Raw genomic sequence first — 14,734 nt, forward strand, 5'->3', positions numbered from 1 at the left:
AGCGGGAAAGGACGATGCAGTAAAAATGTCCAGTTCTTTGCGATGATATCAAGTGATAGCGAATGGCCGAGCTCTGTTTGAGGAGTAGGCTGCGAATGCTGGGATCCCCAGCCTCCCGGGGGCGAGAGTCAGAGACCCACTGCAGATCTCCCTTGCAGAGGGCTTCAGACACCGGGTTGCCAGGTCGCCATCTTCTCCATCCACAATTTTCTAAGAGTTAAGCTGATACTCTACATCCAGTTCTATATTCTGCTTTGATCACTTAGTTACACGCTCCACTCTTGTCATTAACATTCTCCATGAACACCATTTCCATGATTGTGCCACACCTAGCCACAGGGTCTGCCATTCACTTTCTCCCGGAAGCTGAACTGGATAATGAGGCTTGTGTTTATGCCAATATGGGCAGATGGTCATTTGACACGTGGTCCTGCTACTGGGTAAGAAAAAACAAACAAGAAATACCTCCTGGAAAGTTTAGGGGCTGCCATCTCAACTGGGGGCACAGCTTTCCCAGTGCGACCTCTCATAGTGTGGGTGAAAACCAGATGCTGAGCCAAGTAGGGAAAGAGTCTGGGTTCAAAAGTCCCGGTAGGAGGAAGGTGGGATGTAGCAGGTAAAGGGAACCACCAACCTGGAGGAAAACTGGGTGAAGTGATATAAACAGTTGCATGGAGTTTTCAGTCCTTGGTCTTGGAGAGGTCCCAGGATCCAGAGAAGGAAGTAAAGAACTCGGTCGCATGGGTTGTTTAAAGAATGATGAGTCATGAGACAGTGCTAAAGGAAGAGTGTGGGGAATAAGACATTAATTAGGTGGTGAGGTTTCACAGCAAACTGGTTGGGTTTAGAGTCCATCATACTCAGTGATCTATACAGAAACAAAGAAGTGAATACCACGTGTTCTCACTCATAAGTGGCTCCTGAACATTTATCACCTTGCTACAATGAAGGGGTCAGCAGATTCAGGACACTGCCAGGTGAGGAAGGGAGAGGAAAGGTCACGTGGCATCACAAAGGGTTTCTGATTCTAAACCAAGAAAAGTGAGGAGCAGTTGGAAGCCCAAATCTCTCCTGCATGTAGACTACTCTTGCACCTAATCCTGATTTCTAACCCCCATCTCAATAATAAAATAAAGAGAAAAATAAAAAGCAAACAACAACAAAAGAAGACATTGGTGGTGAAAAAGCAGATCAGGAGGAAACTTATGGCCCCTGGTAGAAGTGGATCCCCAAATTTTCTTCCGGAAATATCTGTCCTGCTTTACATGATAAATTCTTAACATTAAATATGACCTTGGAAATGATTAATTATGATAAAAAGGGAGGTTGAGGAACTTAAAGATGAACATATTCCCAATCGCTCTTCCTTTGTGTACAATCTCCATGACTTTATTGGTGCCCGACCCTCTATCTGGTGCTTCTCACCTGGTGAACTCCTCTTCACCCTCAAGACCCCATCCATTTTTTTTTTTTTTGAGTTGGAGTCTCACTCTGTCACCCAGACTGGAGTGCAGTGGCCGCTCCCAGCCACTGCAGCCTCGACCTGCTGGGCGCCGGTGATCCTTCCGCCTCAGCCTTCTAAGTAGCTGGGACTACAGGCGCGTGCCACAACGCCCGGCTAATTTTTTGATTTATTGTAGAGATGAGGTCTTGCTAAGTTGCCCAGGCGGGTCTCGAACCTGCGGGCTCAGGCAATCCACTCACCTCAGCCTCCCAAAGGCGCAGGATTACAGACTGAGCCACCGAGCCCGGCTCCATCCATTTTTAAATTTTTCCTTCCCCATCTAGATATTTCACTCCTCCGGTAAAATCTTATGATTGTTTATTGAATCAATTTAATTTTCCACCTTTGGCCACTGAAATATGAGCTCAAGAAATATTTTCTGAATAATAGAAGGGCTAAAATAATGAGCAGTCCTATAAGGTATTTAGGATAAGAATTATGTTCCTACCTTACAAAAAAAGAAGCTGAGGCTCAGAGACAAGTAGTGAGCCTGAGGCTTGAGCCTCCTGAGTCCAAGTACAGTGCTCCGTCCTCCAGCACCAGCACCCTGTTCATGAGTGATGAGGGGACTCAGACAAGTGCATGAAAACACTTCCGAAGCAGCTGGGATAGGTAGTGTTGGAAGCCAACACAGAAGGAGTCTCATCCCGCCTTCCATTCTCACAGGCTGTTTTACTCTGACCACAAGATTTTGCCTCTCTGTAATCAGTTTCTCATCTGATTCACTGATAATAAAGCCAGCTACACTTACAAACATTTGGTAAAATAGGCTGTGAATTCTTTGAAGTCAGGAATCATGTTTACTTTCCTTGCAGCAGTGCCCCCCTCCACCTAGCATACAACCTGGCACATAGTAGGTGCTCATTAAATACTTGAGGGTGATGTGAAGCTCTGGGCATGTTCATTACCACTGACTGATGAAGCTTTCCTCTCACTGTTTTTATACGTGAATCCTCCACAGTCCATCAGATCTGAATCTTGAAGTGAAAGCTCAGTCCACTCCCTTCACCCTCCCCCAGGTGGGTGGGGAAATCCTCCCAGGGCAAGGGATGGTAAGGGCAGGGCAGTCAAGATAAAGCAGAAGCAGACAGAGATCTAGCAGGTGCTGCACGATGAGTGTCTCTGTGCTGAGCCCCATGCAACTCCTGGGCAGCATCTCTGGGCTCCTCCAAGTGGCCTCCCTGCTCGTCCTGCTTCTGCTGCTGCTCAAGGCAGCCCAACTCTACCTGCACAGGCAGTGCCTGCTCAAAGATCTTCAGCAGTTCCCCTCTGCTCCCGTCCACTGGTTCTTCGGGCACAGCTGGGAGGTAGGAAGGAGCTGCACAGGGGACCGGGAGGATGGGGAGGACTAGGGCTCAGACTGCCTGGTCAGCAAGTTCGTAGGACAAAGCCTCGTTGTGTGAGCAGCATGTTACCTCCTAGAAACACCCGGAATACCTCTCCAACCTCAGCTCATTCCAGTCACAGGGAGCTCACACCCTCCCAAGAAATTCATCCTACTGGTCCTCAGCTCTGTCACCCCTATCGTCCTCATGCAGATCTGAAGTTTTCCCTGTCAGCCCTTCCTGGGGAAGGCAATATAGCTGAGCCTTCCTGGGGCTCCTCCTCCCAGGTTGTATACTCCCAACAGCCTAGGCTGTTCACAAATAACAAGGCTTCTAGATGCTTCTCTGCTCTAGTCGCACAATGCCATTTTTCCTGCCTGGCCCTGAGATTGCCTGGGAGCACAGATGCCAATCTGGCAGAATTCCTGCCTTCAAGGGTCACAGTCTGGGAATACCATAGGCAGGAATCTCAGAAAGTGCAAGGCCACTGGAAGATTGTTTATACCCCTTGGGTGGTTGGATGCCTAGCAACAACTGCCTTGGTATGCCTAAGACTGAGGGAATTTCCAGAACAGGTGATTTCGGGGCTGAAACCCTCACTGGTTATATGCATAGATGCAGGTCACAGCCTGCACATGTCATGAAGTGAGGGGTTCTGATGTTGAGTTACACCATTGAACAGTGTCTGTTGTCTTCCTGGCTCTCCTTCCACATACGTGGACCATGAGCTCCTTGGGGCTAAGCATATCACCACCTCCCTGTGTTCCAGCCCCAGCAAGAGCCTGGCACAGTGGGGTGGTCAGCCCAGGTGTGTGCACAGACAGACTAAAGAGGGAAAGAAGCAGCACCTGGGCTGGGGAGGGACAGCACCAACTGCCCTGCACTGCCAGCACTGGGTCTGAGGGAAGAGCAAGGGAAGGGGCAACATGGAGAGGGGCTCACCAAGGGGCTGTGAACTAAACACACTTAAGAGGACATGGGGCTTGCAAGGAGTTGAGGCCTTATTGTTTCTCATTGCTGAGAAACACCCACACCATGATTGTGAGCAACATGATTATGAGCAGAGTGGAGCCAAACTAGGGGACTGGAACATCCCTGCCCTAAGTAGATGGGCCCCAATATTTCTCTCCCTTCTTGTTTCCCAATCTCCTCCTTTACTCATTAATCACCCTACCTGCATCTGCATTATAGTCTCTGGGCCTCTGTTAGTATTGTGCCTCTGCCTGGAATACTTTGTCCTTCCTATGCCCTTCTGCCAAGACCCAGACCCAGATCATCTCCTCCAAGAAGTTATCCTGTGTCTCCCAGGAGTAGGAGGGGAGGGTGGGCAGTTCTTTTTCCTATGGATTGTCCTTCTCGAGAGGACAGAGAAGTGTTAATGTGATTAAATTATTTTTCTGCAGTGTCATAACTGTTGGCTTCTCTAGAAGAGACCAATTCAGATTCTGTGTAATCTCTGTAATCCAATAGTCCATTAAGAATAATGACTCAGGGCCGGGCTCGGTGGCTCAGCCTGTAATCCCAGCGCTTTGGGAGGCCGAAGTGAGTGGATTGCCTGAGCCCGCGGGTTTGAAACCTGCCTGGACAACTTGGCAAGACCTCATCTCTACAATAAATCAAAAAATTAGCCGGGCGTGGTAGCACGCACCTGTAATTCTGGCTACTTGGAAGGATGAGGCAGAAGGATCACCGAAGCCCAGCGGGTCGAGGCTGCGGTGGCTGGGAGCAGCCACTGCACTCCAGTCTGGGTGACGGAGTGAGACTCCAACTCAAAAAATAATAATAATAATAATAATAATGACTCAGAGAATAAGCAAGAGAATCAGGAAGTGCTTTTCAATGTTCAGTTCTAAGTTCAACTCCATCTCCAAAGCTTCTTCAGATGCTTGAGTTTCCTTCAATTTCAACATTAGTTACTCTCTACTATACATCCTCCAATCTTTCTGTCTCTCCAACTAGTCTGGAAGTTCAAATCAGCAAAGATCCATAGCTGGAATCTAACCCAGGGTCCAAACCAGTGCTTTGCACAGTAGGTACTCAATGCCCATATGGTGAATGAAGGCACCCATCCCACAGTAGGCCAAGCTGCCAAAAAGTTGGTGAATATGGTTTTCAGAAAGATGAGGCCTAGACTGGTTATCTACACAGCGGACAGTTACACAGATGCCGTAGAAATAAAGGAGGTTTGACTAAGTAGAATATTGCTAGAACACAATTTCTGAGAGCATTCCAGATGACATGAAATAAAGCTGAGTCTTGAAGTTGAGCAGAGGTGTTACTCTGTGGCAAAGTGGAAGGACATTCCAGTAGAGAGAAGAGGAGATACAAGGGCCCAGAGAGAGAGAGCAGGTTTAGCTGCTGTGAAGATCAGTCACAGTGGTGGTAAAGGCTTAGGTGGTGAAATAAGTGAGTCATGGTGGAATTGCCAGCGTGGCAGAAGGCAAGAATGGAGGAGTTGAAGCCAGAAAGCAAAGAGCTCTGTGATCCATACTGAAGAGTTTTGAAAAGCGACCCTGGCATCAGGGAGCTCACAAAAGTTTCTTTCATGAACATAAGAAGCAAAATGTAAAATTAAGAAACAATGAACATAAGAACAAAATTTAAAAATAAGAAACAAAATCATAGATTCACACTACATTCCATATATACCTAGACTTTGTCCTATAAATACATACATATTCAACATGTAGAATGCTTTATATACACAATTTTATATTTAATTTTTTTTACTTACATCCCAAACACTATTGAACCTAAGTGAACACTTGCATGTTTGCTTTGATAATATTGAAGTTGAAACAACCAGTATGACAATATAAAATTATTGCAAAATTAAAAATTTTAAATATATTTCATTTTCCTCTCTGATTAGACTAAATTATTTTACATCTGCTTACCAAATAAAACACATTGTTTTACAAGTCATCCATGGAAATGTTGTGCTTATGACTTACAAAGGTTTGTTTGGTTTTTTGTTTTGTTTTGTTTAGCTTTGTTTTTTGTTTTTAAGAACTGGAGTCTCACTCTGTAGCCCAGGCTGGAATGCAGTGGCATGGTCATGGTTCACCACAGACTCAACCTCCTGAACTCAGGCAATCCCTTCACCTGTCTCCCAAGTAACTGGAACTAGAGGCACATACCACCATGTCCAACTAATATTTTGATTTTTTGTTTGGAGATAAGGTCTATGTTGCCCAGGCTGGTCTTGAACTCCTGGATTCATAAATCCTACTGCCATAGTCTCACAAAGTGTTGAGATTACAGGCATGAGCCACCATGCCTGTTCTTTCTAAAGGCTTTGTACAATGTACAGACAAAACCTGACTTAAGTTTCTGAAGGCAGTGAGGGTCATATCTCAGTCCAACAGGCGATAAGACCTGGCCTTAGTCCAAGTCCTGGGGAAATAACAAGAATCTGGATCAGAGCCCAGGTCCTCAGAAACAATTCCAAATCCCTAGCTTCAGCTGGTAAAATCTAGAACTACCAAGTCCCTGTGATTGTCCTGCCCTGCACTCCCAGCTCAGAGACTAGAACTAACCAGATGTTTTTATTGATGTCCTTCTCTCATTGACAGTTCCAAAAGGACCAGGAGCTACAACAGATTCTGAAATGGGTAGAGAGATACCCGAGTGCCTATCCTCAGTGGTTATGGGGGAGCAAAGTTCGTGTCCTACTCTATGATCCTGACTACATGAAGGTGATTCTGGGGAGATCAGGTAAGATTGAAACCTGTCTCCCAGCTGCAGCACCTCTTCCCTGTTGAGTACATGTCCCTGGGTCTGGAAAATTCCCAAAGAAAGTATAGTTTAAACATCGGTATCTGAACTCTCTGTCAACCATCCACCAAGTCCACAACCCAGGCTACAGCCAAAAATATTTATTAAGTACTGAATGTTTAAAACAACTGTGTGGGGTTGAATCCTCTAATCCTTTCTTTTCATCTTGCTCTTTTAAGCAAATTGAGGTGATCGGAAATGTAAATTGTCTCATATCTGTAAAACAAATTTCATGATCACCTTGACTTGCATTTGGAATCTTTATTTGCTGGATATCCTGGGTTATGGGGTGATTAAGGCATTACCAATGTAGAGAAACCTAAGGCTGTCTCACTCCCTGGCATGGAAGGCACTGCCCGTGTTCCTGGCCACTTGCCTTCCTAAATTTATGGGTGTTCTGCTATGGAACACTGAGTCTGTCTTCCTGAGCACACATTGACCTTAAGTACAAACATTGAAGGAAACAGAAGGAAAGTGGGAGACAACATGTGTCACATGATCAACTGACAGATATTAAGAACACAGTCCATGGTCTGAACCACAGGTGTCTTGGGGCTACCTTGTGTGATTGCTTCAAGTATCCTGTAAAGCCCTTCCTTTTCTTTCAGACCCAAAGGCTCATGGTAGCTACAGATTGCTGGCTCCGTGGCTGGGTATGTATATCTAAACTAGGACTGTGGTTCATGCTCCATTTAGGTTTGCCATGAGCCATCTCTTGAGAACAGCAGGTGATGGGTCACCACTGCCAGAACACCAACCCAAATTCAAGCCTTACTCCCTTCTTCTAATAACATGTCATACCTTCTTAATGCAGACATGAGTTTTTCAGAGGCTCAGCTTCTTCCACTTCACTTTCCAGTTGTCTCCAGTCTCAGCCTTACATTTACTTAAGTCCCTACCTGACCTGTCCCAACTCCTCCTCAACCGCTTCAACTCACAGCTGTCATAATCACATGGATGTACCAGCCCAATTAGAATATTCACATGCCAGAAGTGCACCTGCCTTTCCTGTCTTGCCCATGTTGTGCCTTCTTCTCAGTTTTTTCCCCACAGGAACCACCCTCTTTTCCTTCCAAATTATCCACAGTCGTTCCTCTGAGTCTGTCTTCCCTTCACATACACACACCTGTCTCTGGTCTAGGGTACGGTTTGCTCCTGTTGAATGGGCAGACGTGGTTTAAGCGTCGGCGGATGCTGACCCCAGCCTTCCACTATGACATCCTCAAATCCTACGTGGGGATCATGGCAGACTCTGTTCGGCTGATGCTGGTGAGTCCATCTTTCTCTCCTGTTCACACACCCACTCCAAGCTAACACTCCCACCAGTTCCACTCAACCCTGTGTCCCATAGGCAATCATTACATAGCAGGTTATTATTGTGAGAGTGAGGTTCCCCTAAGGTGAATGGGAGATGAGAGCACCCAGGCGTTACCTTGGAACCACACTCTGCTGAGCATAGAGGAAAGGTCAGTCATGGTGGATATAAAGTTCCTCTCTTCCCACTTTGAAATCTTCAAAACAGTAGACTGGAAAAGTGGTCAATCCCACTGGGTGGCCTGGGCAATGGCAAATCTTGTGTCAGAGTGGATATGCCAGAATGTCACTCATCCAGCCTCTGGCTTGGATCCAAAGACTCCTGCGTGGATTTCAGCCACCTACGGAGTAAAATGAACACCAAGTCTACATTATCAAAGCCATACCTGCCATACGAACTCCTCACATCGTAATTCTGATTTCTCACCCAATTGGGCTCAGCAAAGCTTTCATGAAAAATGGATTGAAGTCGGGCTCAGTGGCTCAGCCTGTAATCCCGTGCCTTTGGGAGGCTGAGGTGAGTGGATTGCCTGAGCCCGCGGGTTCGAGACCCACCTGGGCAGCGAGACCTCATCTCTACAATAAATCAAAAAATCAGCCGGGCATGGTAGCGCATGCCTGTAATTCCGGCTACTTGGAAGGCTGAGGCGGAAGGATCGCCGGAGCCCAGCAGGCCACTGCACTCCAGTCTGGGCGACAGAGTGAGACTCCAACTCAAAAAAAAAAAAGAAAAATGGATTGAAGTTTCTGATGTCCTTCATTAGCAGTGACCTTTCAGCCTTTCATTTGTCTTGACCCTTTCCCACTACAAGTTGGGGTCCTACCAGACCCTTAGAACCAGTTCAGCTCTCAGAAATCTGAGCTCCCTATGATTTATTTATTCCTGAACAACAACAAGAAAAGGGTTTCTTGAATCTCAAAATTCAAAACTCAGTACAGGCTATTGTGAGAGACTATGTTTAATGTTATATTAAAAGTTTGTGAGAAATAGGTACCAGTTTAAAAATATTGGCTTCACAGTCCCAACTTCTACAATGTACCTGATCTAGAAATTGAGGATCTCAAGAAAGATATCTGCAGATATGGGAATAAGCCAAGTTTTATTAGTAAAAAAACTTCTGGGGGAATTAAGAAGGATCAAGGCCCTCCTCCCACCACAGGACAAATGGGAAGAGCTCATTGGCCAGGACTCTCCAGTGGAGGTCTTTCAGCACCTCTCCTTGATGACCCTGGACACAATCATGAAGTGTGCCTTCAGCCACCAGGGCAACGTCCAGGCGGACAGGTCAGTGATGCCCCCCCCCCCACCAGCGGCAGGGTCCATGTCCTTACTAACTGGAGGGGACGTACTTGAGAGGCAAGTGGTCCAGCTTAGAGGCTCACTCCACATGAAGCAAGATTCATCCCCTGACCAAGTTCTAATTCCAGACCAGACCAAACAGACACAGATCCCTGATCCCTAGCTTGGGTAAGCCCTGGAATACCATGACTCAGGCACAGATCCCTGATCCCTAGCTCAGGTGGAGCCTGGAAACCATGACTCGGGTGCTGATCGATGATTCCTAGCTCAGGTAGAGCCTGGATGTACACACCATCTTATAAAAACCTGAGGGTCACTATGGCTGTAAAACAGAACATACCTCAGATCCCACTCTGCCTCAGGTCATTGGCCCCCTAGACCTTGTTTCTTCTCCATCCTCTACCTCAGGAACTCTCAGTCCTACATCCAGGCCATCAGGGACCTGACCAACCTAATGTTTTCCCGTGTGAGAACTGCCTTTTACCAGAATGACACCATCTACAGCCTGACCCCTGAGGGCCGCTGGACCCAACATGCCTGCCAGATCACCCATCAACACACAGGTTATGCCCCCCACTCTTGTTTCCCTACATTTCCCAGATAAATTCAAAGGAGCAGCCCCTGACTCCTCAGGAAGAGTCAGACTCTGCAGTCCCCCTGCAGGAGCTGGGACATACCAAGACTGGAGACTTAGCAGGTGGTGGGCCTAAAAGTGGAGATGTTTATTAGGGACCATGTACAGTGAAGGGGTTTGACTGTATTACCACATGGCAATGGTTGAATGAGATCACATCTCAGCAGTACCTGAGTCCAGTCTCCATGGGCTGTACCACTGAGGGGAGTCCTTATCTGCCTCACACCGTGCTAGAGCTCCCTTCCCTGACACAAGCACCCAAATTCCATTCCTGTTGAGCTCTTTCAGGCACCCAGTTGGGGGCAGGTATGAAGCTGGGCCTCCTGAGGGTTACTACACTCTCAGTTCTGCCTGGTAACCACTGTTCTGGAACAGACCAAGTGATCCAGCAGAGGAAGGCTCGCCTGCAAGAGGAGGGTGAGTTGGAGAAGATCAAGAAAAAGAGACACCTGGATTTCCTGGACATCCTCCTCTTGGCCAAAGTGAGTGCATGTAGGAGAGGCCTGAGGCTCAGCCCAGAGCACAGAATAAGAGACAAACCTTGCACTCTCGCTGTGGCCTCCTCCAGATGGAGAATGGGAGCAGATTGTCAGACAAGGACCTCCGTGCTGAGGTGGACACGTTCGTGTTTGAGGGCCACGACACCACAGCCAGCGGCATCTCCTGGATCCTCTATACTCTTGCCGTGAACCCCAAGCATCAGCAGAGGTGCCGGGAGGAGGTCCAGAGCCTCTTGGGGGATGAAGCCTCCATCACCTGGTGAGTGAGTACTCAGGAGATAGGAGAGCCCTGCCCTCTCCATGGGGAAAGCCCTGCTCTTCCCAGGCCCTGACCACTCTTCAAGATGGGCTTTGATACAGGAAGCACCTGGACCAGATGCCCTACACCACCATGTGCATCAAGGAGGCATTGAGAATCTATCCACCAATACCAGCTGTTAGCAGGGAACCGAGCAAACCTGTCACCTTCCCTGATGGACGCTCCTTGCCCAAAGGTAGGAATTTCCCATGCTCATTCATCTAATGACTCCACAGAGACACGGGGAGGGACAGACATTCACCTGTGCTACAGCAGGTCTGGCCTCTGGGCCGTCCTTTCACATTAAAAAAAAAATGTTCTTTGTATTTAGGATGAAGAATTTAAAATGCTTAGCCCAGAACTTGAACCCACTAAAATTTCAATAAATAAATGTTAGCCTTTGGATTTGGCCTTGATCATGGAACCATACGCTTCTATTCTCTGAGTTGTAAAATGCTGGAGAGAGAATCAGATTGGGGCAGAGGGAGTTGTGACTCTTTCCTGAAGGGATCAAGGCAAATAAAGGAGGTCAGGAATCCAGCGTTATGGATCACATGTTGTCCAGTCTTTGAGGAGCCCTCAGGTTGTTGGTAGAGAGCAGCTGATGGCCTGATCTGAGACCCTGTAGTGCTTGAGGACACCAAGGCTCTTCCCCAACTAGGCCTGGTTCCAGCCCTGTCACATCCTAGCTGTGTGACCATAGATAAAACAATCAGTTTCTCTGTCACTCATGTAGCTCATCTGAAAAAAGGAAGCAAAAGATGGTCTTCCTTGGAGCATTGCCAAGAGTATCGAATGAGTTCATGTACATTCACCACTGGCTCATGGAGGACATTTGATGACTGTGAATTGTCACTGGACTTACCTCAAACAACAATATTCTGATTCTTTCTTGTTTCTCATTTGCAATTCAAAGTTTTCCGTTCAGCTGGGTGCAGTGGCTCAAGCCTGTAATCCCAACAATTTGGGAGGCTGAGGTGAGCAGATTGCTTGAGCCCACGGGTTCGAGAACAGCTTGGGCAACTTGGCAAGACCTCATCTCTACACTAAATCAAAAAAGTAGCCAGGTGTGGTAGCACACACCTGTAGTTCCAGCTACTTGGAAGGCTGAGGCGGAAGGATCGCCTAAGCCCAACAGGTCAATGCTGGGAGCATGCCACTACCCTCCAGTCTGAGCAACAGAGTGAGGCTCCAACTCAAAAAAATAATTTTCTGATTATCATCTGAGCTCAGGTGCTTAGCCAAGCCCACTCGACCTGCATAGGTGTAGGAATATCCTGCTCAAAAATCATTTGCGGCACTCTGGCTTTTTCTGTATGTACCAGCCCCTCTCCATGGATATGATTATTATTTTTTCTGTCTCTTACCCACCCCACAGGTATCATAGTCACGCTTTCCATTTATGGCCTTCATCACAACCCAAAGGTGTGGCCAAACCCAGAGGTACGAGGCGCTAGGAGTAGGGGAAGGAATGATTCCTCAGACCACACCCTTTCCTACTCCCATCTGAGGGTGCCCTGCCCCCTCATGGGTTGGAAGCAGGGACATGACCCCTACCTGCCCTGGCCCTGGTGCTCTCTCTGCAGGTGTTTGACCCTTCCCACTTTGCACCGGGTTCTGACCGGCACAGCCATGCATTCCTGCCCTTCTCAGGAGGATCAAGGTGAGGTGTCCTCATGCTAATTAGGTGGGGATCTAGGGAGAGTCTCTGGGCACGTGCCTGATGTTTGTGACCCCCTATGTTCATACATGGCATCTTCAGTTGTGCCCTTGGATGTTGGTGTTTGTGGGAGGGGACCTGGTGCTATAGGAGGGGGCATTCTAGGGCAACCATGGAGCCTCTGCTCCCTCTCCTCTTTCCAATGGCTACCCAGAAATCACTGCCCATGGGTGACCCAAACCTCAGTGTATTCTGGTGTTTTCCTCACTTTAGGAGTATGATTTTTCAATATTAGATTTTCTTCAGGAAATTCAACTTTACGTGTTTGCTGTTTCCAATTATTATCAATATTAAAGAGTTACTTTCTCCCTCCCTACACATAACTTGTTAGTCAACCACTAAGTTAAATCCTTGGAATTTTTGCATCTGTTTAGACTTGAAACACCTTAGTAGTCCTATCTTCCAAGCCATTGGTTAAGGTAGCCCTTTGCAGAGAGTTTTACAACAAGGCAGGTTGTCTCCTCATTTTGCTTCTTGCCCAGCAAATGTTCACTTCATTACCATGTGCACATATTGACGTCATCTTTCCCATTCGGCCAAATTCTTTACATGGAGTGGGATCTCTATGCTGTAATCCAATAACATACACAGTATAATGTTGACAAAAAGCATAAAAATGAAGGACAATAGTCTGTCTTTGAGAGAAACCACACTCAGTACTATATGATACGTAGTATGATGAAGGGTGAGGAAGGTCTGAGCTGGGCCATGGCTGCAATGTGGAGCGAGGGGTAGCAGGGACACCAGATTAGACCTGGTGAGAGACTGAGGGATGGCAAAGAGGGACTCTTCTCGACTAGAATAAGAAGCTGCAGGTGTTGGTGGAAGGAGATGATGAGGGGGAGCAGTAGCCTAGACTACAGGGTAGGATGCAGGCGGGGAAACATCTGAGGGCGTCCACCTAGTGCCCCTCCAGGAAGCTCCTTGGATGCCCTTCTGATTCTTTCCCCCCACACATCTGGGTCTTGCTCATATGAGGATCCCGGTAGCTATATGTCCCCCTACATAGGAACCCCTGAGAGAGTGGCCCACCTTTGCCCTAGAGTGACCTGTGCTGGTCTCCACAGTGAGCAACCAAAAAGTCTTTGTAGAGGAGTAAACAAACCAATGCTAACTCTTTAAACCATTCGTGTAGTTACACTCTGTGCCTGAGAGCACTTGCCCAGTCCTGACAGAGAGCTACCTGCCTACTGAGATCAGAAGTAGCATTAGAAGCTAGTCCTGGAAGACAAATGAAGTTTGTCCAGTCGAGCAAGTCTGGGTACAGTGGCTTACACTGATAATCCCTGCACTTTGGGAGGCTGAGGCAAGAGGATTGCTTGAGCCCTGGAGTTTGAGACCAGTGTGGGCAACATAGCAAGACTGCAGATCCACATACAAACACAAAAAACTAGCCGGGCAGGGTGGCACATGCCTGCAGTTGGTAGTAGCATCTATTCCCAGAGGCTGAGATGAAGGATTGCCCAAGCTCAGCAGGTCGAGGTTGTGGTGAGGTGTCATTGCACCTCTGCACTCCAGCCTGGGCGACAGAATGAGACACTGTCTAAACAACAACAACAAAAATAAAACAGTCAAGTGAGAGTGTGAATTGAAGCTGCTGTAGAGGTGTGTGTGGCCTGTGAGGAAAGAGGGTCCGGATTGGGAACATGAGGAAGGGCCCTGTATGCCCAGCTCTGGGCTAGAGTCCAGGGCCCAATGCCTGCCCAACTCAGAAGGGTCTGATGCCACTTCTCAATTCACTGTCCCTGCCTGGTCCAGGAACTGCATCGGGAAACAATTTGCCATGAACGAGCTGAAGGTGGCCGTGGCCCTGACCCTGCTCCGCTTTGAGCTGCTCCCTGATCCCACCAGGGTCCCCACCCCCATACTTCGAATTGTGTTGATGTCCAACAGTGGAATCCACCTGCATCTCAGGAAGCTCTCCATCCCTGGTGGGGACAAGAACAGGTTCTGAGGGCCTTCACCTGCCATCCCACATTCCTTCACCGTACTCCTGTCCACCACCTGTCTGCCCACATCATGTTTTCCATCTGCCTACCTGCCCTTCTTCCAACTGGCCTCCTGTCCTCCAGTCTGTCTGGCCTTTTCTCTGTCCCCTTCTCCAGCATCCCTACCTGTTTCTCTACCTTCCTCCTACCCACCTGCATCAATGACTGTCCACACTGTTTCTGATCTCCTGCCTGGTCTCCAGCCTGTCTGCCCCAATACCTGTCTTATTGCTTGACTGTCCCATCTGAGTTTTCTGTTGTTGATGAAATAAACTACCAAAACACCAGTGGTTTTAAACAATGTGCATTCCATTCTTTTGGTCAAAGTCAGAAATGGGTTTCACCGGGTGATAAACAAGTTGTGAACAGGGACA

At 47.7% G+C, this 14,734-nt stretch overlaps 1 protein-coding gene across 2 annotated transcripts; it reads left to right on the forward strand.

Annotated features, from left to right (window-relative positions):
- Positions 1–2,565: 2,565 nt before the first annotated feature.
- LOC103259617 (cytochrome P450 4A11-like) lies at positions 2,566–14,520 on the forward strand. Of its 2 annotated transcripts, none has more exons than XM_008057279.1 (12): positions 2,566–2,811; positions 6,405–6,546; positions 7,215–7,259; positions 7,748–7,875; positions 9,081–9,205; positions 9,629–9,783; positions 10,230–10,336; positions 10,423–10,613; positions 10,715–10,848; positions 12,031–12,095; positions 12,239–12,315; positions 14,131–14,520. In XM_008057279.1, exons 1-12 carry the CDS (start codon positions 2,617–2,619, stop codon positions 14,324–14,326), a joined length of 1,560 nt encoding a protein of 519 aa, XP_008055470.1. In that variant the 5' UTR covers positions 2,566–2,616; the 3' UTR covers positions 14,327–14,520. The 2 variants fall into 2 exon arrangements, with proteins under 2 accessions (XP_008055470.1, XP_021567605.1); XM_021711930.1 differs by having other exon boundaries at positions 2,594–2,811; positions 9,725–9,783; positions 14,131–14,341.
- The last annotated feature ends 214 nt before the right edge of the window (positions 14,521–14,734 follow it).

This window comes from Carlito syrichta, unplaced genomic scaffold (genome assembly GCF_000164805.1).
Source record: "Carlito syrichta isolate Samal-C Ts95f unplaced genomic scaffold, Tarsius_syrichta-2.0.1 Scaffold302919, whole genome shotgun sequence".
In the NCBI taxonomy this organism is placed as follows: Eukaryota; Metazoa; Chordata; class Mammalia; order Primates; family Tarsiidae; genus Carlito; species Carlito syrichta.

Bases quoted from the DNA above. Each gene is read 5' to 3' on its own strand.
- LOC103259617 (XM_008057279.1), top strand. From the start codon at position 2,617: ATGAGTGTCTCTGTGCTGAGCCCCATGCAACTCCTGGGCAGCATCTCT. The intron at 10,337-10,422 runs GTGAGTGCATGT...GGCCTCCTCCAG, and splicing joins ACATCCTCCTCTTGGCCAAA to ATGGAGAATGGGAGCAGATT. The intron at 10,849-12,030 runs GTAGGAATTTCC...CCCACCCCACAG, and splicing joins TGGACGCTCCTTGCCCAAAG to GTATCATAGTCACGCTTTCC.